The 24,053-nt window shown below is 41.3% G+C and overlaps 1 protein-coding gene across 1 annotated transcript in view; it reads left to right on the top strand.

The window, feature by feature from the left end:
- Window positions 1-24,053, top strand: part of SOS2 (SOS Ras/Rho guanine nucleotide exchange factor 2) — an 86,564-nt gene that overhangs the window by 38,276 nt on the left and 24,235 nt on the right. Inside the window, 6 exon segments of the mRNA XM_075926152.2 lie at window positions 4,814-4,924; window positions 7,393-7,491; window positions 10,214-10,341; window positions 13,304-13,959; window positions 18,529-18,610; window positions 22,174-22,296. Coding sequence (XP_075782267.2) covers window positions 4,814-4,924; window positions 7,393-7,491; window positions 10,214-10,341; window positions 13,304-13,959; window positions 18,529-18,610; window positions 22,174-22,296 — 1,199 coding nt within the window.

Here is a 24,053-nt window from a genome sequence, read left to right as displayed (position 1 = left end):
TCAAAAGCTAAATATGGGACACTTCCAGTCCACCCAATTAGTCTGTTGACAGGTAATTTTTCCCTCCTTCTCCCTTCTTATTTTGAGGGTCCCTCTTTTTTCCCTCCATTTAAGGTCATCTCACCCGAAGAAGTGGGTTTTTCCCACGAAAGCTCATAATACTATATACATATTTTTGTTAGTCTCTAAGGTGCCACAGGTCTACTCCTTGTTTTTAAAAGCAGTGTTAAAGTTATAGACTAGTCTTAAAGTTATAGACTAACACGGCTTCCCCTCTGAGACTTTCATAATGACCATTAGTGGTTAGAAGTTCAAGCCAGATGAATGCAATTTAAGAATAAGGCACAAATTTAACAGAGAGAGAGATTGACCATTGGAATAAACTACAGGCTGAACATCCCTGAGCCGACACCGTCGGGACCTGATAGGTCCTGAACCAGGGTGTTTGCTGGACCATGGGAGGGGTCAATGTGCCAGGAGCTCCACTTTTCCTTCTGGCTGTCTCGGTGCCACCATAAGTTTGGATTTTTCTAGACCGGTGATATTTTACTATTCTGGGAAAGCCCTCTTTTTGATCTTTTGGCCACATAACAATTTTAAAATGATAATTATAGTACATGTTGATAACCTCCTCAAATGATCTAAAGCAGGAAAGGGCTGAAATATGCATGTATGAGTGTGGAACTTCAATGTATTCGTTTAGGTCTCATGGACACTGAATAAAACATACCTTTAAAACATGTATGTGATGGTGTAAAAATCTGCTGTGCGCGCTCACTACACAAGCTGAAGATTCTCATAAGTTTGTCAAATCAAAACCAGTTTTTTAAAAACCAGAACTGTTTTAATGCTTAATTGCAGCTTTCAGATATTAGTCAGCATTGTTCCCAAAGTGCAGTTTTTTTCTACATTAGCATGTTATGATTATTCTGACATGGTTGTCCCTGCATATATTCCAAATGCAGGTTTTTATGTATGTCAGAGTCAGAAGATTTTAGTAGCAATGTCTGCTGACCCACACACATTCGTTGAATGTAGCTTTGTCTCAGGAAAGGTTGCATTAGTTTGTGCTGATCAGTGTCCTTTCAGTTCCCTCTTACCACCACATGGTCCGAGTTGGGAACCCTATTCCTCCACATATGTGGTTTTGCTACAAGAGTAAGTTCATCTGCTTTTATATCATTCTTTTTTGTTTTATTGTGAAGTTAAACAAATCTGCTGGTTGGTCTCTCAGCAGAAAAACAGTTGAAAGAATTTGTCCAAAATTAAAAAAAATTAATCTCCAGGCAGAGCCCACGAATGGAAAGTTTCAGGGAATTGAGCTTCCGAACACAGAATGTTCTAATGCATCCTTAACTAGAGCAGTTGTAACCAGACAGCATGTAGAAAAACATGTGGTGTTAGATATGCTTGTGTGGATCCCACTGTGGTAGATGCTCCTATGCCTCCTGCATGTGAGACTGGGATTCTTTTGTCTGGGCCTTGTGCTCCCATGCAACCTTAGCAAGGGCACAGCAGTCATGGCCCTCCTTCGGTTCCCTTTAACCGCTCATGGCAGTGAGATGCCATCTAGCCACTTTCCAATCTGCTACTTCCACAGGGCTGCTAACTCACCCTTTCTGGTATAGTGTGGTGAACAGAGAGTCTTCTCCCTTGTTTCCTTTAATTTGGACATTGCATTAAAAATGGAGACGAGACCCTAGTGTACCTCCCGTGTAGCAGGGCAAGGTGCTTTGCACCAAAATGGCAGACTCAAACCAGAGGGTGTCAACCTGAGATTTGTGGATTTCTGTGGGTCCGCAGGTTGTCTAAGATTTCCAGAGAGGTCTGCACCTCCATTTGAAGTTTTTTTAGTGCTCCACGGATGAAAAAAGTTTGAAGACTGCTCTAAACCGTCAGGGTTCAAACCGTGTCCATTCTATGATGGTCTCACGCTCCTTACTGATAGACACAGCTCTTGCCTGCTCTCCCTGCAGCTATATCCCAAGGTGTTTGGCATGTCAGTTGTTTTCCTCTAGAACCTGTAACTATAGGGACTCATAGTTCAAGTTACATTGTTTGAATGATCCATGTGGGTCATCTCAGACCCAGGGGAAATGACAGCTACCAAAGTGGACGTGAAAGGAGGGATAGCTCAGTGGTTTGAGCAGTGGCCTGCTAAACCCAGGGTTGTGAGTTCAATCCTTGAGGATGCCATTTAGGGATTTGGGGCAAAAATTGTCAGGGATGGTACTTGGTCCTGCTTTGAAGGCATGGGACTGGACTCAGTGACCTTTCAAGGTCCGTTCTAGGAGATAGGCAATCTCCATTAATTTAATTTAAAAAGAGTCGGTTTCAGCCACTACACTCCAAAAGCAGGTAGTGAAAGAGGCAACTTAATAGGCTGATTGTCAAAACTGTTGCCATCAGCTTTGATGCTTTCAACACAAGTGACTTCAGTGCTGATTGCTTCAGTTTGGAGCCTATGCCCTTGGTGGCAGAAGGACAGTACTGAGACAAAGCTGCATAGAGCATGACTGAAGAACCAACATTGGGGATTGTCCCACAAGGAGACTGTGAAATTTGATTCCAAGGGGAGATCCTCAAGTCTGTCAAGGTGGGAATGACACAGAATGAAGGACCCTGGCACTGACCCATAACACACATTGATAGCTACAACCAAACAATGGGCCCCCCTCTGGGCCAACTCCACATCTTATTTGTGAAATATTATTTCCTTAGATGAGAGAGGGTCTCTTCCTTCTTGAGAGAGATTCACCCTGCTCACAGGAAGTATTTGAGAATCACAGTGAGGCCAAATTACTGCTATCACGTGGTATGTTATTTAAATGTCCACAGCAATGAGAGTCTTCACAACCTGGCTAATGGTGGTTGCAGCAAATCTAAAGAGATGGGGCATGTATGTCTGCACTTATCTGGATAACTGGCTGGTCAAAGGCTGCAGTGAACCCAGATTATGCTCCCTTCCTGTTGGCCCAAGCGTTGTCCTAGTGAATTGTGATGCAGAGGATACAGTTCATTGGAGTTATGATAGGCATGCCCACTGTGACCTAGAGTCCATCAGAGTACAGGTTCCTGGCGAGATAAGATCACGCTACAATGGCACAGACTTGCCTTGGGTTGTTAGGCCATATGCCAGTATGGTTGTATGTGATGCTACTTCACCCACAGCTGCTGCTGCTTTGGTTCAAGTTAACCTATTCCCATCCAAGATGTTGGACAGACTGTAAGTTTTTTGGGGCCACTTCGTATTTTTGCAGAGTTTTTGTTTTTATCTCCCTACTCAATAAAGACTTCAGGCACAGATGCATCCAGGAAAAGTTATGGAATCTACTTGGACCACCTGCAAATGTTAGGTATCTGCTTTTCCTGGAGGTTATGGGAGTTATGGAAGTTCCCATAAACATCCTTGAACTAAGGGCCATGAGGCTGGCCTGTGTAGTGTTCCTGCCTGTCCTCTGACATTCCATAGTGCAGAACCTGTGATGGACTGCATAAACACAGAGATGCCTACTCCTCGCCCCTCTTCTGGAATGTGGTCAAATTCTAGATTTGGCACCAGCAACAAAGGTGGGGGGGAGCGGGGCAGGAGAATAAGCCCAGTGGTTGTTCACTTCCCAGGAGTCAGCATTGACCTAGAGAAGGTAACCATGGCCAGTCATGAATGGTTCCTGCAGAGTGGTGTTGTAGTGGCGGTATTCTGTCAGAAGGGACAGGGGGTGGAGTTTGTGTATTAGATCTGTTCATCACCGAGGACAGTACCCACTCTCATCTCTGTTCCAGACTCATTGCACAACACCTACCTGCTTTCAGTTGAACCCAATTCAGGAGTCACAGCAATGGAAATTCTCATAGCACTACATTGACACCAGCAGTTTTGATTGACAGACCTACTATAGAGGTCCATTCAGCCATTGAATCAGCTCCCATGGTGCCTGGATCTTCATCCTGACCTAACGTCTCTGCGCCTGGCAGCTTGGATGTTGGCTGGCTCAATACCACAGTTAGGGACTGTCCTGGACACCCCCAGGAGATGTAGGAACTCAATGTCGCCCTATTGAGACTGCTTTTTACCTTATTTCTTTCTGAAGTCATTCTTCCTAGCTGCAAGCACTTTGGCCAGCAGAGAGGGGAGTGAGCTCCAAGAACTTAGGGCTGATCTTCCCGACATGAGATTTCTTGCATGTGTGAGGCACATGATCATCTAAGTGGAATCCATGCTGATGACTTTGCAAATCCAGATAGCTGCTTTATACCCATGGTATCTGCATCCCTGGATATGGATGCGGACATCTGCAGCTCATTTTTGTGAATGCAGATACAAATGTCTCTAGAATCCTGCGGATTTGTGGATATCTGCTTTATATCCATGGTACTCGCATCCTCAGATTAGTTTTGCAGATGGGGATACCAGTTTTGTATACCTCAGAGAACTACAGTTACGTAAGTAATCGTGGTTTCATGCATGTAAGAGAAGCTTTTTCAAACCGTGCCTTGTTGGCGATGAGATCACTAATGGACCATAAATAAGAATTTGCCTCTTGGCTGCCACCATTTCATTAAGATGAAATTTGTGTTAATGACCAATACAGCAAGGTAGAGCAGTGCTCACAAAAGCTTTATGTAGCTATTAAAATATAAATTAATGAATTATGGGATACGTTGAGTTGTATTATTTTTTGAATAAACTGAAACTTTCTTGAAAAATCACATTAAATATCAGATCTCAATAAACAAATTGTACAAGCTGAGTACAAAAAGACATCCTGCATCCTTTTTCTGTACATACATAATTATTTCCATCTTTCTTTAGGAACAAGCCTTTGATCCATATGAAACTTTGTCCCAGGATATTCTTTCCCCGCAGTTTCATGAGCATTTTAATAACTTAATGGCTAAACCGGCTGTTGCTCTACATTTTCAGGTAAGTATGAAATCTCACTCAAGAAATGCCATGTTTCTTTTTTGAGATCCATCCTGCATTCCTGTTCACAATCATTCGTTGGGGGGAGCGGGGGTGGGGGGTGTTCTGCTGCCATCCTGGATAGTGATTTCTCCTCAGATTAAGGTGTTTGGGCTGTGCCTCTTGTCCTGTACATACTGGAGGCAGTTCAGACTCGTCCGTGGGCCTTTGTCATTTCCATTCAGCCCCTCTACTAGGAGCTTTGCCTCCAGCAAAGCGGAGACTTGGCATTCCTGCCTTTTCCATTACTATCCTAGATTTTAATGCCAAATATAGGGGCATCCGATGAACAGTGATCTATGTCTCTCTTTCTCCTTCCCCACTCACAGCCTGTCCTTCATCCAATGATTGACTTTTTTTCCAGAGATCATTCCTTAACAGGACCACCCACTGAGCTCCTTCCCTTGTTTATTTCCCCCCCCTGCCCCCCAGTATGGCAGATCCTGCTAAACAGTGCTTACAAATGGCTAAGCTCGAAGGAGCCACAGAAGGAGAGCTCTTACACAGTTGCTCCTATCCCACAGACCCTTCTTGGGCAAGGACTCAGTTTGGACAGATTGTTAGGGTCTTTATGTCCCATCATGCCAGCTGAGACTCTTCCCAAGTCCTCTCTTCAAGGGTGAGTCAGTCCTCTTCGGCTTTTAGGACACAGTAAACAAGACCTTTGTCTTACATCTTACGATTCCTTGATCAGTTAAGTAAAACCTTTCTTCCTCTTTCCCCACAGCCCCCCAAAAAATCCAAACCCATGGCCCTCTGTAGGGAAAAGTTCTGGAGTCTAATCCCGGATACTCAGGTGGATAACTGAGTCACTTAGTAAGGAAACTGGCACCCTCTCTGACTCTTCCTCCCAGTAGGAAGAGTTTGGCTGTATCTGGGATTTTCCTTCGCATTTTGACTCTCGGAAAATTTGGAGTGAAGGTGGAAAAGGTATGGTCAAGCCTTAAAGTCCCATGAACAATCATGAGCTGCCTCTGACAATTGCAGAAAGAGAAGTCCAGTCTAGATGTCTTAGACTGAAACGTGTGAGAGGTCATTTCCAAAAAGGAAAACATTGGGTAAATAAGTTTCCATTCTGCAGTTACTTAATTTTAAGGCATGTCAGTGATTTCTCTCAGCTTTTTTTCTGAGCCTTACTTCAACAAGCCATGTTTCTTTCCCAGGGCACCTTTGAAATTCTTTCTCCTCCTCTTGCCTTCTGAGTTAGTGCCCTAAGTAGCTGATCAAAAATTATATTTATATATATATTTGTTGGTTAAACAAACATGTGAATCCCAAAGTCACTATTAATCGTATTCTCCCATGTACTTAACAAGATCCCCTGATTTCTGTGTCATGTCAGAGGGCTAGATTAAGGCAGACTCTAAATATCTGGGCCTTTGGCTGTACCAAAGATCTAGGGGGAAAGGCACTGTGCACTTTGAGATCAGAAGGAGAGCAGAAGGTAGTGTTAAAAGAGGCAGGAGTGCCACAAACTTCTTTGAATTGTGGCAGGAGGTGTGGTACTTGTATTTCTTGTGTGGAGCCCTTGGAACCTAGGTACCATCTGACCAAAGACTTTAATCTTCCATTGCATTCCAGCGCCAAATTCTGCAGGAAATTGTTTCCATTAGTCAGTAAAATATTTGTTTGAGAAGCAGGTTTGTGCATACAGTGTCTGTCTGATCATAATCATAAGATTTTTGCCATGATACATACACAGTTATGTCTAGGAAGTTAGGGTATCATGGCTGCTTAGTCATGAATACAGTTTCACTCTAGAATTTTGCATATTCTTAATGTTTGGCTCTTTGAGCTAGTGAAAATTAATAAGAAAAGGAAGTGCATTAATTGCTTTTTGTGTAAATATTAAAACCAGGTGACGCAGGCTTTCCTGAGGAATATTTTGTTAATGCAGCACAAATCTTGATAGAGGAAAAACAGTTTTGTGGCTGGGATTGTTCTGTTGAAGGATAGAGGTCTACATGGCTTTGTGTAACTTGAAAGCTGTTTGTAAATTGTTTTGTAGCTAACTTGTTCCAGCATGTTGTGTGTTGATTTTCTGTTTCTGCTGAAAATAGAGGTAACAGTGTAGCTGATAAGTTGCCTATTTTAATGAGGTTGCCACTGCAAATTCTTATTGAGCAAGCTGAGGATGCTTTATCTTGCAAGTGTTGGGTCAGTTTTTAGTAGCAAACTGGGAGTATGTGTGCACTAAACTTTGATCAGTCCTTTTAAAAAAGGGTGTCTCTAATACTTGGAAAGCCCTCCACCTTCTGGCTCACTGTGTCACCACATCTTACTCATTCGAGCCCTTCTAAAGATTTACTATATCTATATTTCTCTCAAACTAATTAATACAACTCTGGGAAAACATCCCAACTTTATCCCTCTTTTCTTTGGCTTACATGTGGCAGGCACAGAAATAATGCTGCTTTTTTATTTTTCAGTCTATTGCTGAAGGTTTTAAAGAAGCTGTACGATATGTCCTTCCACGACTTATGCTGATCCCAGTTTATCATTGTTTGCACTATTTTGAATTATTACAGGTAAGATGGGTGCAGTTTCATTTACAGAAGGAGTAATTTTAATTTTCTTTTGGTATGTAAATATAGTTAAGCATAAATTTTACAGAAGTGTTTGTGTGGTTGGAGAGTAAACTGATAGTTACAATATAATTTCAATATTAAATCATACAAATTTAAAACTGTTCCACTCCTCAGAGCTTTTGTAACTGCTTGTTTATGGTGGCCCGCTAAACATTTATGGTAGGTATATGCTTTAGTAAGTTGATCTGGCATTTAAGTGAGGTTTACATTAGTTGTAGAGTCTGAAATAATTCTTTGTGTATGTATTTAATACGTTTTCCTAATTTAGTAAAAGATGGTTCAATTCAAATGTCCAAGGCGTCCGTTCAGGACACACACATCCATCTTATTATTTTTGGAAAACTTGTATTTCATACTCAACATAATAAGAATAATCTGTTGACTACTCATTAATTACTTTGGGTTCCGAGAGAACAAGACCTAGAAAGAAATAAAGCAGAATCTTTGAAAGCCCACCAGTTTTCTCCATCTTGAAGGTAGGAAAAGAGTACATCCGCAACACTATTAAATACAGTTTAAAAAATGGAGAGGCTCTACTATTTTTACCTTAAAAGGGAGAGGATTTGGAAGGATTGTGGAATCTTTATTTGGTTGGTAGTTAAATTTATATTCCTGTAGAATTTTATTTTCCATAGCTTTGTTACCGAGAGCAAGACTGTTTAGTTTGGGAACTCACGTTGATTTGTAAATAATTCTACATATTGGGAAATCAAGAGGTAGGTTACTATTTGTATAGTTTATGAAAGTATGACCAAAGATTACATGGGTTCCTAGTGCAATTTATGTATATGCAGGTAACCCTGTTCATAGCACCTGTTAAATTGCATAATTATAGTTCAGAATATTTCAATTTGTCTGTGTTTGTTTGCTTCTGATTTGAGTTAATGAAAAGTTGTACATAGGTACCATTGAGGGTCCATCAAAAAGCAGAAATACAGCTCTTGTTTCTGTGGAAGTATGCAGTACTCGTAAACGAAGAACAGTAACTGCTAATGTGTTAGGTTTGCAGTTTGAGTACCTGCATTAGTAGCAACACAGGAATGGCTGGAAATAGCCTTCAGTGGACATGCCCTTGTGACAAAGTTAAAAAGCATTGGTGTGACTTTATTTTATTGGTTTTGGGGAATGCTGTCTCTTCTTCTATTGGCAGATAAGGGACCTTCATTACTGCTTGTGCCAGAAGGGAAAATTAGAGCAGAGGTAACAGGTAAAATTGTAGACTTTAGATACTTACCCATCTGCATGGAGAAGAGGGGAAAATGTTGTTTTCACTAGTAAGTGAAGCAAGCTTATCACTGGAGTTGAAAATGTGTTGCTAGTATTAAATTTGGAATTGCAGACCTTATTTTTTTCTGGCAGAGAGAATAGTATTTGAAGTTCACCTTTGCTCTTACCAATCTACTGGACTTAGTTGAAGTTATTATAACACTAGGAGCAGGTCTGTATGTACAGTGCTGCAGTGGCCCAGCTGGACAGGTATAGCAGTTTGGGTGGTGAAGACAGTCTATGCTGACCAAGAGAAAGCTCCACCTCCTCTTGGCATAAAAACCCATTTCTGCAAACGGCAGAAGCTATGTAGTGGAAGACGTTCTCTTACCAACATTGTGCTGTGCAGGCAATAGCTTATGTTAGTGTAACTTGCATTGCTCAGAGGGGCAGAACATTCACACTCCTGAGCAACATGAAGTTTTGCAGACTTCAGCTGTAGTGTAGACTTTGCCTAATAAACCTCCATCAGCTGCTTTGTTTCCCGCCTTCTTCTCCTCCCTATGGCTGCAGAGGTGTTGGTGGCCCACTTTACCTAGGATGAGCCCCAAACCATCTGTTCCACCTTGCATTTACCTATGGCTCAAAGTACTTTGCCCAGACCTGAAGAAGAGCTCTATGCTGCGGAAAGCCTTGTGTGTCTCTCCAACAGAAGTTGGTCTAATACAGGATATCTCCTCCATCTTGTTTCTTTAATATTCTGGGGCAGACATGGCATCAGCTACACTGCATAGTTAGCTGTAACATTATTAAACTGCTGAAAGTGTGCAGCTGATATAGTACTGTTCTTCTTCGAGTGGCCTCGTGGGTGCTCCACTCTAGGTGTCGGGTCCATCCTGGCACCGGGATGGACCCGACACCTAGAGTGGAGCACCCACGGGGCACATTTCGAAGAACTACCGTTACTACACAGTGAGTAACTTGTTCATACACAGCTTCAGGACGGTTTTAAGCCTCTAGACTAGTGAACGCAGCTAACTTTGAAGGTCAATAATCATTATGAAATGGAACAATTTAAGTGAAAGGATTTCAAGAAAAATACTGTAGCTCTAGAGTTTTTTGACAATTTCATGGTGAGGCTATTTAGGATGGGATGATGGAATCTTTATCTGAAACTCACTCCCTTTCATATGCAAGCTCACTCTCACACTGCTTATCTATTCTTTAGAATCACCGACGTGTTTTCATTTCTGTAACTACTTGGCAGGCATTGGTCGTCTTTTATGGGTGAGATTTGCAGAAGCACCCAGCATTGGTTATTGACTTTGGTGAGATCAAAGGCAGGCGAACACAGAGTACTTTTGAAAACAACCTTATAAATGAATATATTTGTTTTTGTCTGCATATATTACTATCTATTAAGTTTGACGGAACTGGATTTGCTTTGTGATTGCAGCAACTGCAGGAATGCAGTGAAGATGAAGAGGACCGGGAGTGTTTGAAACAAGCCATTACTGCTCTTTTAAATCTCCAATGCAGCATGGAGCGCATTTACAACAAACATTCACCTAGACGGCGGCCTGGGTAAGACCACACTTAAAGAAGCCTCTAGTACAGCCAAGTAAGTTAAAAGGGAGATATATAGGGGTGGAAATGTTTCCATATTTCCCTTTTAATTGGCTTATGTATAAAAGCAGCATGTTTTTATTGAAGGCACTTACATATACCAAACATCTAGCAGATTTTAATCTGTAGCAGTTCCAAGAGTGTTCACTTACAACCCTCCATAGCTCATTCTTGAATAGCCTGTCTTTTCCTGGCAATTCACTGTCCTTTTATACATAAAAATGGCCATGCTGGGTCAGACCAAGGTTCATCTAGCCCAGCATTCTGTCTTCTGACAGTGGCCAGTGCCAGGTGCCCCAGAGGGAATGAACAGAACAGGGAATCATCAAGTGACCCATCCCATGTCGCCCATTCCCAGCTTCTCGCAGCAGAGGTTAGGGACATCGTCCTGTCCATCTCATCTAGTAATATTCTTATCCTCCATGAATTTATCTAGTTCTTTTTAAAATCCTGTTAATCTTGGGCTTCACAAGGTCCTTTGGCAAGGAGTTCCGTGAGTTGGCTGGATATGCGAAGGAACTACTTGTTTGTTTTAAACCTGGTACCTATTAATTTCATGTGGTAAGTCCTGGTTCTTATGGGAAGGAGTAAATAACTCTTCTTTATTAATTTTTTCCACACAAGTCATGATTTTATAGACCTCTTATCATATATATCCCCCCTTAGTCATCTCTTTTTCGAGCTGAAAAGTTCCAGTCTTACTAATATCTCCTATGGAAGCTGTTTTAAACCCCTAATCATTTTGGTTGTCCTTTTGTGAGCCATTTCCAATTCCTGTATACCTTTTTGAGATGGCACAATCACATCTGCATGCAGCATTCAATACATGGGTGTACCATGGGATTCATATAAATGCAGTAAGATATTCTCTGTCTTTCTTCTCTATCCCTTTCTTAATGCTTTCCAGCATTCTGTTTACTTTTTTGACTGCCACTCTACATTGAGTGGATAGTTTTTAGAGAATTATCCATGGTGACTCCAAGATCTCTCTCAGTGGTAACAGTCCATTTAACATTGACTTTCATCTGCCACTTCGTTGCCCAGTCACTCAGTTTTGAGAGATGAGATCCTTTTGAACCTCTTCACAGTCTGCTTTGGACTTAATTATCGTGAGCAGATTTGTATCATTTACAAACTTTGCTAGCTCGTTGTTTACCCATTTCTCTAAATCACTTACAAATATGATGATGAGGATTGGTCCCAGTAAAGACCCTGGGAGTGGGGGGAACCACTAACCTCTCTCCAGTTTGAAAACTGACCATTTATTCCAACACCTATGTTTTTCCTCTTTTTTTAATCAGTTACCAATCTATGAAAGGACCTTCCCACTTATCCCAGACAGCTTACTTTGCTTAAGAGCCTTTGGTGAGGGACTTTGTCAAAGGCTTTCTAAAGATCTTAGTATACTATATTCATTGGATTCCCCCATGTCCACATGCTGGTTGACCCTCCCTTGAAGAATTCTAGCAGATTGGTGAGGCATGATTTCACTTTCCTTAAACCATGTTGACTCTTCCCCAACAAATTATGTTCATCTGTGTGTCTGACTACAGTAATCTTCCGATGATCCGGTACTTTTTGGACCCAGGGGGTGCCAGATTATCAGATATGCCGGACTATCGGAAGAGGGGGCTATGAGGAGTCTGGGGTTGGGTGGATGCCACCCCAGACCCTTCATAGCCCCCCCTTCCGATAGTCCAGCTCTGCCCCAGGCGTCCCTGATTCAGCTGCTGCTGAAACTGACCAGCAGCGGCTGAATTGGAGACGCCTGGGGCAGAGCAGCTGGAGTGCTGCCGGGTTGGTCCGGTAGCACCGACCCTTGGCACGGCGAGACCAACCCGGCAGCACCCCAGCTGCTCTTGGGGATGCCTGGGGCAGAGCAGCTGGGGTGCTGCCCGGTTTGGTCCGGCAGCTCCGGTCCTCGGCGCTACTGGAGTTTTACTGTATATTGTTCTTTACTATAGTTTCAACCAATTTGCCCGATGCAGAAGTGAGACTTACCAGTCTGTAATTGCCAGAATCACCTTGAGCCCTTTTTAAAAATTGGCGTCACATTAGCTGTCCTCTTGTCACTTGATACAGAAGCTGATTTAAAGGGTAGGTTACAAACCACAAGAACGCTGCAGTTTTACATTTGAGTTCTTTTAGAACTCTTGGGTGAATGCCATCTGGTCCTGGTGACTTTGATTACTGTTTATTAGTTGGTTACAAAACCTCCTCTAATGACACTTCGATCTGAGAGAGTTCTTCAGTTTTGTCACCTAAAAAGAAAGGCTCAGGTTTGGGATCCTCTCTCATATCCTTAGCTGCGAAGACCAATACAAGAATTTTAGTTTCACTGCTATAACCTTCCTACACTATTGTCTCATCCACGCTTTGAGATCTTGCAACTCTGCCTGTCTACCTGGCCCTGCACATGGGACTGGAAGCATTTCAGAGAACACTGCCGTTGAGGTCTTGGATTTCATTCTCTCTTAGCAGCCTAAATTTGGCTTCCAGACCGCGCTCCTATCCTTCTCTGTCATTGGTACCTACAAGTACCACTACAACTGACTCCTCCCAGTACTACATATAAGTCTATCTAGATACCTTAGGAGATCTATAGATACCTTAGGAGATCCACAATCTTTGCATCAGGCAGGCAAGTCAACATGTGATTCTCCCGATCATTGCAAACCCAGCTGTCTGTTCCTAATGATTGAATCCCCCATTACTAATATCTGTCTCTTCCTAACAATTGGAATTCCCTCTCCCAAAGAGGTAACCTCAGTGTGAAAGGATGCCGTGACTTCATACGTTTGTGATTAAACATGGTTAGGACATATTGAGATTGGGGGGAAGTAGCATAGCATTTTAAATTTAGTGGTGTTTTTGGCAGCAGTAAATACTTAAAAATCTAACAAAATAAATTTGTTTTTAGAGAATCAATTTGTCGTTTCTACAATCGCCAAGTAAGAAGCAAGCACCTGGCCATCAAAAAAATGAATGAGATCCAGAAAAATATCGATGGTTGGGAAGGCAAAGACATTGGCCAGTGCTGTAATGAATTCATAATGGAAGGTGTGCTGACAAGGATAGGCGCCAAACATGAACGCCACATATTTCTCTTTGATGGTTTGTTAATCAGCTGTAAAACTAATCATGGACAATCACGACTTCCAGGTTACAGCAATACAGAGTACAGACTTAAGGAAAAAATTATCATGAGGAAAACACAGATCATTGACAAAGATGACACTTGTGAATACAAATATGCTTTTGAGCTAGCATCTAAAGATGAAAATAGTGTAGTGTTTGCTGCTAAGTCTGCTGAAGAGAAGAACAATTGGATGGCAGCTCTGATTTCCCTTCAGTATCGCAGTACACTGGATCGAATGCTTGACTCAGTGTTACTGCAAGAAGAAAATGAACAGCCACTGAGGCTGCCCAGCTCAAACATGTATCGTTTTGTAGTGGAAGACTCTGAGGAAAACATTGTTTTTGAGGACAACCTGCAAAGTAGAAATGGAATCCCGATCATCAAAGGAGGAACTGTAGTGAAACTAATTGAAAGGCTAACGTACCATATGTATGCAGGTATGCTTGATTTTTTTTTTCCTTTCAGTATTTGGCACTTTTTGTAGTAACTTTTAAATTCTTAAAGTAATGTTTATATAGCCAGTAATAAAAATCTTTTTGTCTCTTGCTTGCTTTCCTACTAAATAGCTAATTCAAGTCAACGTTTAGGGCAACGAGAGATTGCAGATCTCTCCATCTGACTTCCTATACATCACTGCCACCAGCACCTGCACGTTAAACTCAACAACCAAAATGAGACCGCCACACAGGAGAGATGACTGTTATGTGCCATAGGCAAAGAATAGGAGGGGCCAAGATGCAACAAAAAGTCTCAAAGGGGTAGCCATGTTAGTTTAACTTTAAAAACAAGTAATTCAGTGGCACCTTAGAGACTAACAAAAATATATATAGTATCATGAGCTTTTGTGGGAAAAACCCACTTCATCAGATGAACTGGAGAGGAATAACAGGAACCAGGGAAGATAATGGAGCAAGTAATTAAAGAAATCATCTGTAAACACTTGGAAAGTGGCAAGGTGATAGGGAACAGCCAGCATAAGAACAAATCGTGTCAAACCAATCTGATAGCTTTCTTTGATAGGATAACGAGTCTTGTGGATAAGGGAGAAGTGGTGGATGTGATATACCTAGACTTTAGTAAGGCATTTGATACAGTCTCGCATTATATTCTTATCAATAAACTAGGTAAATACAGCTACACTACTATAAGGTGGGTGCATAACTGGCTGGATAACCGTACTCAGAGAGTAGTTATTTAATGGTTCACAATCCTGCTGGAAAGGCATAACAAGTGGGGTTTTGCAGGGGTCTGTTCTGGGGCCGGCTCTGTTCAATATCTTCATCAATGATTTAGATATTGGTATAGAAAGTACGCTTATTAAGTTTGCAGATGATACCAAGCGTGGAGGGGTTGCGACTAATCTGGAGAATAGGGTCATAATTCAAAATGACCTGGACAAATTGGAGAAATGGTCTGAGGTAAATAGGATGAAGTTGAATAAAGACAAATGCAAAGTGCTCCACTTAGGAAGGAACAATCAGTTTCATACATACAAAATGGGAAGCGACTGTCTGGGAAGGAGTATGGCAGAAAGTAATTTAGGGGTTATAGTGGACCACAAGTTGAATATGAGTCAGCAGCAAGACACGAGAAGTCATTCTTCTGCTCTACTCTGCACTGGTTAGGCCTCAATTGGAGTATTGTGTTCAGTTCTGGGCACCGCAGTTGAAGAAAGATGTGGAGAAATTGGAGAGGGTCCAGAGAAGAGTAACAAGAATGATTCAAGGTCTAGAGAACATGACCTATGAGGGAAGACTGAAGGAATTGGGTTTGTTTAGTTTAGAAGAGAGAAGATTGAGGGGGGATATGATAGCTGTTTTCAGGTATCTAATAGGGTGTCATAAGGAGGAGGGAGAAAACTTGTTCATTTTGGCCTCTGGGGATAGAACAAGAAGCAATGGGCTTAAACTGCAGCAAGGGAGGTTTAGATTGGACATTAGGAAAAAGTTCCTAACTGTCAGGGTGGTCAAACACTGGAATAAATTGCCCAGGAAGGTTGTGGAATTTCCATTTCTGAAGATATTTAAGAGTAGGTTAGATAAACATCTATCACCCATTTTTCCCAGCGCCTCTCTGCTGGGAGTTCATCCTCACCAGGGGAGCAGCCATCATTTTCCCATACTTCTCACTTCTTATATCTCAGGTAAGCAGGAAAGTAGGTTTTTCACTACTCCACTGACTGCAGTTCTCCAGGGGAGACACCAGGAGACAGCAGAGAGGTTTACCCACCCTTCAGCCCTCCCCAGCCTTTGGCTCCAGCTCTGTGGCTTAATAGTCGGCAGGCAACTCCCTCTACTGCAGTGGCCTTCAGCCCCCATAAGCCGTGGCTCACTGGCTTTGGGAAGTCAGCCAGCAAATCCTTCTGTTTGTCTGCCTTCCTCCTTCCCCCAGAAACTGCTTGCATCATCTTTAAGGGACCTCATATAGTCTCCTAATCTGCCCTTTTCCTGACTGATCCTTTGTCTGTCCTCCTTTCCACCCTAGCCCCGGTGCCTTCTTTTAACTCCAGTTGCAGGAAGCACCAATGAGAAATAATTGTGCTGGCCTCTCCCTTCCAAAGGGCATTTACCCCCCTGTGACAAATATATATTCTTTAGTCATAGTATCATTTGTGTGAGCGCAAAGAGACCCACTGTTAAAATATGGTGGTGTTTCTCTGGCCCACAATAATATTTATCTTTCTGAATAGTCGTTCTTAGAGCGTAGCTGCGGGAGTTGTGGCAGCAAGGACATTCATCACCATAGCTAGTAAACATAGTCCTTGAGCTAGTAGCTGTTGAGTAAATCAAGCCTTACAATATTGTTGTGTTGACCTACTAAGGTGATTATTGTTTTGTTGTGGTCTCTGCATAGTCCAACTTGGGTAATGCATCTTCCAGAGCTAGTTAGCTTCAGGAATCTTGAAGAATAGCAGTGCTCATGAAACTACTCAAACAATCTTTCCCAGCATTGTGTGTGTGTGGACCCACAAGTCCTGTCAGTGGCTAGCTTTGGGAAAAGACCTTCAGAGTTCTTTATTTTAGGTATGTTGAGAAAATTATCTATTAGTTTGTTACAGCTATAGTAGCTTTTTAGGTAGGCTTTGTTCCAGTCTGCACTTCACAATATCACTGACACTGGCTTTAATTCTATAGTCATGGTTATTACCAAGAACTTTCAAAGTGATACTGGTCTCATAGGGTGAAAGAGATATGTCCAGACTTAATTAATATCCTCACTGAGCTGTAAGACATGATAGAACACATTAAAATTTGTATACTCCACTAAATTGGGAGGAATTGGGAATATCCATAAGGGCAACAGTACTCCGGGAATAGTACCACATGCTCAGTGTGTTTGGGGGGGGGACAACAATACAAGCATTAATTTGAAACCTGTTAGATGAAAGTGAAGAGTGAAGTAGAGTCAATTTGAGTTTATTGGACCAGCTTCTATTGTTGAAAGAAATAAGCTTTTGCATTTATAGTGAGCACTTTGCAGATCTGAGAGGGAAACTCAATCTTGCATCTAAATACAATGTGAAATGTTGCTTAGCATGAAGAATTAGCATGTGGTGTAAGAGACCATTCAAAGTGAAGTGGGCAGTTAAAGTATACTCTGCAGGCATAGGACAAGGAAGGTTAGTGGATTATAAATTGTAAGCCATAAATCTGGTGTCCTTGTTTTTAGTGTCTAACAGAATTCTGAAAGTCTCATCTTTTGAAAGTGTTGTGCTGGTTTGCCTTTGAGAATGAGGCACTGAGAGGTCAAATGAGTTATTTTGTGACAAGTGTTCACCTACAAGTTACATAGTGATGGTATATAGATAGATAGTCTTTTATCCTTTTTCTGTGTGAGTTCATTCAAGAACATAGTAATTGTCCTTGGACTAACATGGCTACAACAAGTCTACAAACAAAGTAAATTAGTTGCATTCATAATACAGTGTGGCCACAAAAAAGCTTATGCAGTTCTGCGCTATGTACTCAGAGGCATCAGGTCTAAGGGTGTGTCTAAAGTACAGGTTTTTTTTTAAAAAAGCCCTTTTTCGAAAAAACTTCACCTGCGTCTAGACTGTAGCTGCATTCTTTCAAAAGTGAAAACACTGCTGCGTTCTTTCGATTTAATCACGGTAAACCTGATTTCATGAGGACTAACGCCTTTTTTCAAAAGTACTCTTTTGAAAAAAGGCGCTACTGAATGCAAACTGTGGTGTGGTGTGTGTTTTTTGAAAGAATGTCTAGACTCTCTTTTAAAAAAAAGTGGCTTGCTTTTTCAAAAAAAATCTGCTTGTAGTCTAGATGTACCGTAAGTGTTGGGGTACAATATTCTATCTGTAGCTCTGGATGACTGCTCCTAGAGCACTCCTTAAGCACCATATTACTGATGTGGAAAAGATGCAGACACATTCAAAGCCGTTTAGAACAGGAGGGAGGATTCAGGGGGCAACTGAGCGCTAAGTTATGCGTTTACCTTGGCCCAGCGATCACCAACAAGGAGCATCAATCTACAGATCTGAAAGGTGTAAACACTAAAGCAGTGCTTTAGGCAAGACTTTGCAGTGCTGAGTGCCTCAGACTGACTTTTTTTTCTTTTGTAAAAATTTCAGCAAAACAAGTTCAGCTGTTTCTCAGATCACAATTATTAATACGTTTTGTCTTTGTTACAAAACTCTTATGAAAATTTTGTTGAGATGGTCTAGCGCCACCGTGCTATGGAACAGGGATTTTAAATTTGACATTTAAATGAAAATAATATTTCCTAAATTTGAGTGCACAACTTTGCAATTTACTACCTTAATATAGTTTTTATATGTAATGTTTTTAAAAACTAGTAATGAAATTTGATGTAACTGAATCATAGTAAAAAGGTTTTTTGAAGGTAATTCTTAGCATTAAACTTTTAATTGGCATTAATAAGCTTGTTGTTCTCTCTCCTTCTGACCATATTGTTATAGATTCTGTATTTATTTATACATGTAATTGTATAAAGTTAATTTGGTTAACTTTCTTGTTTTCCCTTGACAGATCCTAATTTTGTTCGCACTTTTTTGACAACCTACCGCTCCTTTTGTAAACCACAGGAATTGCTGAGCTTGTTGATCGAAAGGTAAATGAATATTCCTTTCAGTTTAGATTACCTGCTGATTTTCTTCTGATGTTTGCAGTGCAATTCAGCAGCATGATTTTGCCTGACTCCATGCCATACATAGGAAAACTTTGTAAAATCCATGAATTGTTTAAAACAATTTTTTTCAAAGGAAAGGGAGTAAAGAAGAGGAAACGAAATTTTAACAAAGGCTTATTTTTTCCAAAATATTAAGTGCCGCTGAAGTTGAATAGATGTTATCAGAAACAATATACCAGTGTTTCTCAAACTGCGATCTCTTTTTAAAGGGATTGTCAAGGCTCATATTAGATTTCCTGGGTCTGAAGCACAAGGAATTCACCCTTGGTGGCAAAGCTCAGGGTTATCAGTCCGGTGCATTGGGCCAGGGGTGGGCAAAAGGGCCTCCGCGGGTCTGATCCACCCCATGGAGGCCCTGCCAGGAACACAAGGCGCTTTGAAGTGCCACGTGCTGCTCGCGGGGCGGGAGGAGACATCACGTGCTCCTCCTCCCCCCAAGCCCTGATTGGCCTGGGGGCGTGGGAACTGGGCGAAGTTTCCTCCCCCCTCCCACCGCCCTGTGCAGAGTGTGCAACACTTCACAGTGCTATACACTTGGGCAGGGCGAAGGAGGCTTTGCACATTTCCCCAGGCCCTGATTAGCCTAGGGGTGGGAGGATCGTGCAAAGCCTCTTCCTGACCTGCTAGGGGCATGGGTACCTGTGGGGAGGGGCAAAGAGGCTCCTCCATCCTCAGATCAATCATGGTCTGGGGATGGGGAAGCCCAGAAGCAGCCTGGCCCCACCCCTTCTGGCCAAAAATTATTGCCCCACCCCTGCATTGGGCTGAAGTTCTTGGACTTTGTCTTTGATACTTACCCCTCTTCCCAGCCAGGGTGGTAGGGCATGGGATTCATCTTAGAACCTTGCACTCCAGACATGGGACTTGCGCTTTTCCTTTGAGACTTTGCGCCCCTTCTCCGCCTCCTCCCTTCCCCTCCCCCTTCCGAGCCAGGGTGGTGGGACTTGGACTGTCTGTTGCCTCCTTCTGGTAGTAATTTTTGTTCTTAGAAGGGGATCGTGGTGCGGTGAACTTTGAGAACCCCTGCGATGTATAAATGACTGTAGGCCATGTGAATACTTGAAAAATACAAATAATTGAAGACTATATACTAGAAAATTACACTGACTTAACTAAATCCATTTAAAATCAGTGTAGCTAAATTGGTAGAAACCCTTACTTTAGATACCCTTAAACAGAGCAAGCCTGGAGGTGTGTGTACATAGCAGCTGTGAGGATGCTTTCCAGCCTGGGTAGACACTTACTAGCTCTGCTTGAGCCAGCATGCTTAAAATAGCAGTGTGGTTACAGCAGCTCAGGCTGTGGGTCAGCTAGCTAGCCGTCAGTATGTACTCAGGTGGTTCGTATTCAGATGGCCAGCCCATTCATCCAAGGGTTCTAAAAGAACTCAAATGGGAAATTGCTGAGCTATTATCTGTGGTTTGTAACCTATCCTTTAAATCGGCTTCCGTACCTAATGACTGGAAGGTAGCCAACGTGACACCAATATTTAAAAAGGGCTCTAGAGGTGATCCCGGCAATTACAGACCGGTAAGTCTAACTTCAGTACCGGGCAAATTAATTGAAACAATAGTAAAGAATAAAATTGTGAGGCACGTAGAAGAACATAATTTGTTGGACAAAAGTCAACATGGTTTCTGTAAAGGGAAATCCTGTCTTACTAATCTGTTAGAGTTCTTTGAAGGGGTTAACAAACATGCGGACAAGGGGGATCCAGTAGATATAGTATACTTGGATTTTCAGAAAGCCTTTGACAAGGTCCCTCACCAAAGGCTCTTGTGTAAATTACATGGCCATGGGATAAGAGGGGAGGTCCTTTCTTGGATTGAGAACTGGTTAAAAGACAGGAAACAAAGGGTAGGAATAAATGGTAAATTTTCAGATTGGAGAGGGGTAACTAATAGTATCCCCCAAGGGTCAGTCCTGGGACCAATCCTTTTCAACTTATTCATAAATGTTCTGGAGAAAAGGGTAAGCAGTGAGGTAGTAAAGTTTGCAGATGATACAAAACTGTTTAGGATAGTCAAGACAGAAGCAGACTGTGAGGGACTCCAAGAAGATCTCACCAAACAGTGATTGGACAACAAAATGGCAAATGGATCAACCTGAACAAGCACTTGGAGAGAAGATGGTTACTCACCCTCTCATAACTATTGTTCTTTGAGATGTGGTGTTCATGCCCACCTTCCCCTCTGTTGGAGTAGTGACCAAGAGGGAACTAGGGGTGGGAAGGGGGTGAATCGGTAGGGTTCTGTATTGAAGGTGCAACTCCAGGGGGCTTATCCAATGGATGCTGCTAAATAAGATGCCAAAAAAGCAAGACATGTGCTTGTGTCCTTCTCCTCCTTTTGTCTCTTTGCCTTTCTAATAAAAGCTTTTCAGGTTGATGGGCCAATCTATTTGTAGTACAATGATATTCCCATCCTAATCAAGACTTTTGGGCACTACCCTGCTACCAAACAATGATATTAAATTACTATTATGAACTGTATAGCTCCATACATTGTGCTTGTAAAGGATATGGTTCCTACTGAAAGGAGCTTGTAGTCTAACACAAGGTACAAAACTTCTCAGGTAATACAGAGTACAGAGAAATCAGTAGGGTGACTATAACTTAAAGACAATGAGTAGTCCTGTGACACCTTAGAGACTAACAAATATATATAGTATCATGAGCATTCGTGGGCAGAACCCACTTCTTCATGAAAGCTCATGACACTATATATAAATTTTTGTTACTCTTGAAGGCTCAGTCTACACTGCAGAGCTATTTCGTTAAATAGTTATCCCATGTCGTAAGAGCAAGCCCATTACTTCGAAATATAATGGGCTCGTTGTTCCGACATCCCTGTGAACCTCATTCCACGAGGAGTAAGGGACATTTTGGAATAGTCATTTATTTAGAAATAAATGACTATTATGTAGACAGCACCAAATTATGAAATAAGCTATTTCAAAATAAGATATGCAATTTGTGTAGTTCAAATTGCATATCTTATTTCGACCTATGGTGCAGTGTAGATGCACCCGAAGGTGCCACAAGACTACTTGTTTTTAAAGCTACAGACTAACATGGCTACCCTTCTGAGAGTTTATAACTTAGAGGGATTAATGGATAAAATGGGCTTGTTTGGCAAGAAATCACCAATTAAATGAACGATACAGCTTGACAAGACCAAAAAGAATAGTAAAGAGAGGGAGGCTAAGAAATTGAGATGAGATGCGGGTTGTATTTTGTAGGACTTTGAAGATAAAGGTCTTTAATGCGATGGCTTGTGTAAGGACATGAATGAGAGGTAATGAGATAATACGTTTTCAAAAGACCATTACTGCATTCCTAAACTGTTCATCAGTGCAGACAATATATGGCTTTTCAAGTAGCCTTGAAATAAATGAGACCTAAATAATGTATTTTAATTATGTTTTTACTTAATTGACTTTATATGAAATGGTTTATTCAGTAATCATCTTTGTGCTTTTCGTAGATTTGATATCCCAGAGCCTGAGCCTACTGAAGCAGATAGGTTGGCAATAGAGAAAGGAGAGCAGCCAATCAGTGCAGATCTGAAAAGATTTCGCAAGGAATATGTCCAGCCAGTACAACTCAGGTTTGGATGTCTTTATGTTTCCTGCATTAGATGCAAGTTTAAAATTAGGGTTAGGGTTCAGTTTCTGTATCCTGTTTCTGAAGAGACTGTTTCCTGTGAAGATTGGAATTAAGTTGTTTGTTTGGCTAGCCTATGAACAATGGTGATCCAAACGACTCATGTCTTTGGGATTTTTTGGTTGTTATATTTGTGTGTCTGCTCCTTGCTGCTCAAAACTGAAAACCCTGCAAAAAGTCTGTTGGTAACTGTGTTAATATGGGTGCAGGTAAGGTAGAGCAATTAAAATTACTCCTCTTATATTGAATGACTCTCTTTATAGACTCTACCCACAAAGGTAGCTGAAGATAACTCTCTTTCCTTTCGCTCTTCCATTCCACTGCTTTTTTCACTCCCATTTCCAATCCAGAGCATGTATTTGTACACAAGTAGCATCTTATTGCTGCACACTTTCCTCTGCAGCACTGTTGAGCGCCATACCTGATCTGAGATTAATCGGTTTCTCTGTGAAGTCTGATCAGTAGGAATGTTTAGGGGAGTGCTTCAGAAAGAAATTGCTGATTCTCCAGTAGTACTTCCACAGTCACTCAAATGCTGTGGAGTCAGCCAGGCTACTTAATGCTAAATGGGAGTAGCTCTAAGGCTCTTAATTCAGCCTTTTAAGATTAACATTTTAAGAACTAAAGCTGCATTAAGATTTATCCTGTTGGTGAATGCCTTGTTCATTTTGCCCTTCTTGTGGCAAGCAGCTTGCCAATACGACCCTGATTAGATGTAGTGATTTTAGAGTGTGAATTTTTAACTTTTTCTTTTATTAAAATAAAATATTTTTCTACTTTGAGAAATCATTTGTAACTAGAAAAAGAAATAGTGGGACATATATAAACAGTTTTTTGCTACTACTATAAAATCAGTTTGTGACTTACTGCCTTCTTTTATAGCTTGGTGAACTGTTTGGAGTCTGTCACCCACCTTCCTTTAGGAGCCCAGATATCTATCTTTTCAATAGATCTGGCTGAAATCCTTCAGTAGTACTTAGTTGCCCTACCACCAACTTTCAGCTGCTGCTTCTTATACAAGCTACAGTGGTTTTAACAGAAAGCGAACCCAGGACCCGAGACTACCACATAAACGGCATTTAGGGCCTGTGGGGAGGAGCAGTTTAAAACGATCATTTATTACACACACTTTTGTGACAGTGTTCAAATTTGGCTCTTGGGAAAAAATTAGAATTGTCTGTGACTTCTAATAGCTTGAAACTGAATTGTCTACTGGGATTCAAATGAGCAACAAGATGGATAAGGTAATAATACCTTTTATCGACCAACTTCTTTTGGTGAAAGACAATCTTTTAGACTCACATAGAGCTCTTCTCCAGTTGTGGGAACAGTATAGCTACAACACCACACCTAAGCTGTAGTATATCTGTCCTATATCAAAGAAGTTAAACTGCTTTACTGAGCAGTTAATATTGCCTTCCCCCCCCATCTGTGGTTACTGATTAATTTTTTTTTAAAAGATTATTATTACAACACTGACTTTTGATATATCATCTTTTTAAAATGAAAAATGTTTGTAGGAAAGAGAAATAATTAGAAAACTTCTACCTTTTTGTAAATGGTAGGTGTTCCTGAACTTTCCACTTGAGAAATTTACAAGCAATATAAGAATGTTTGATTTTACTTTATTCCTTTTTTATAGTTTACTCTTTTGGGTGCATTCTTTTATTAATCCCTCTTTAAAAAAACAAAACAAACAAA

This window comes from Pelodiscus sinensis, chromosome 5, assembly GCF_052426305.1.
Source record: "Pelodiscus sinensis isolate ZL-2025 chromosome 5, ASM5242630v1, whole genome shotgun sequence".
Lineage (NCBI taxonomy): Eukaryota > Metazoa > Chordata > Testudines > Trionychidae > Pelodiscus > Pelodiscus sinensis.
Note: the sequence above shows the minus strand (reverse complement) of the source record. Positions and strands in the feature narration are given on the sequence as shown.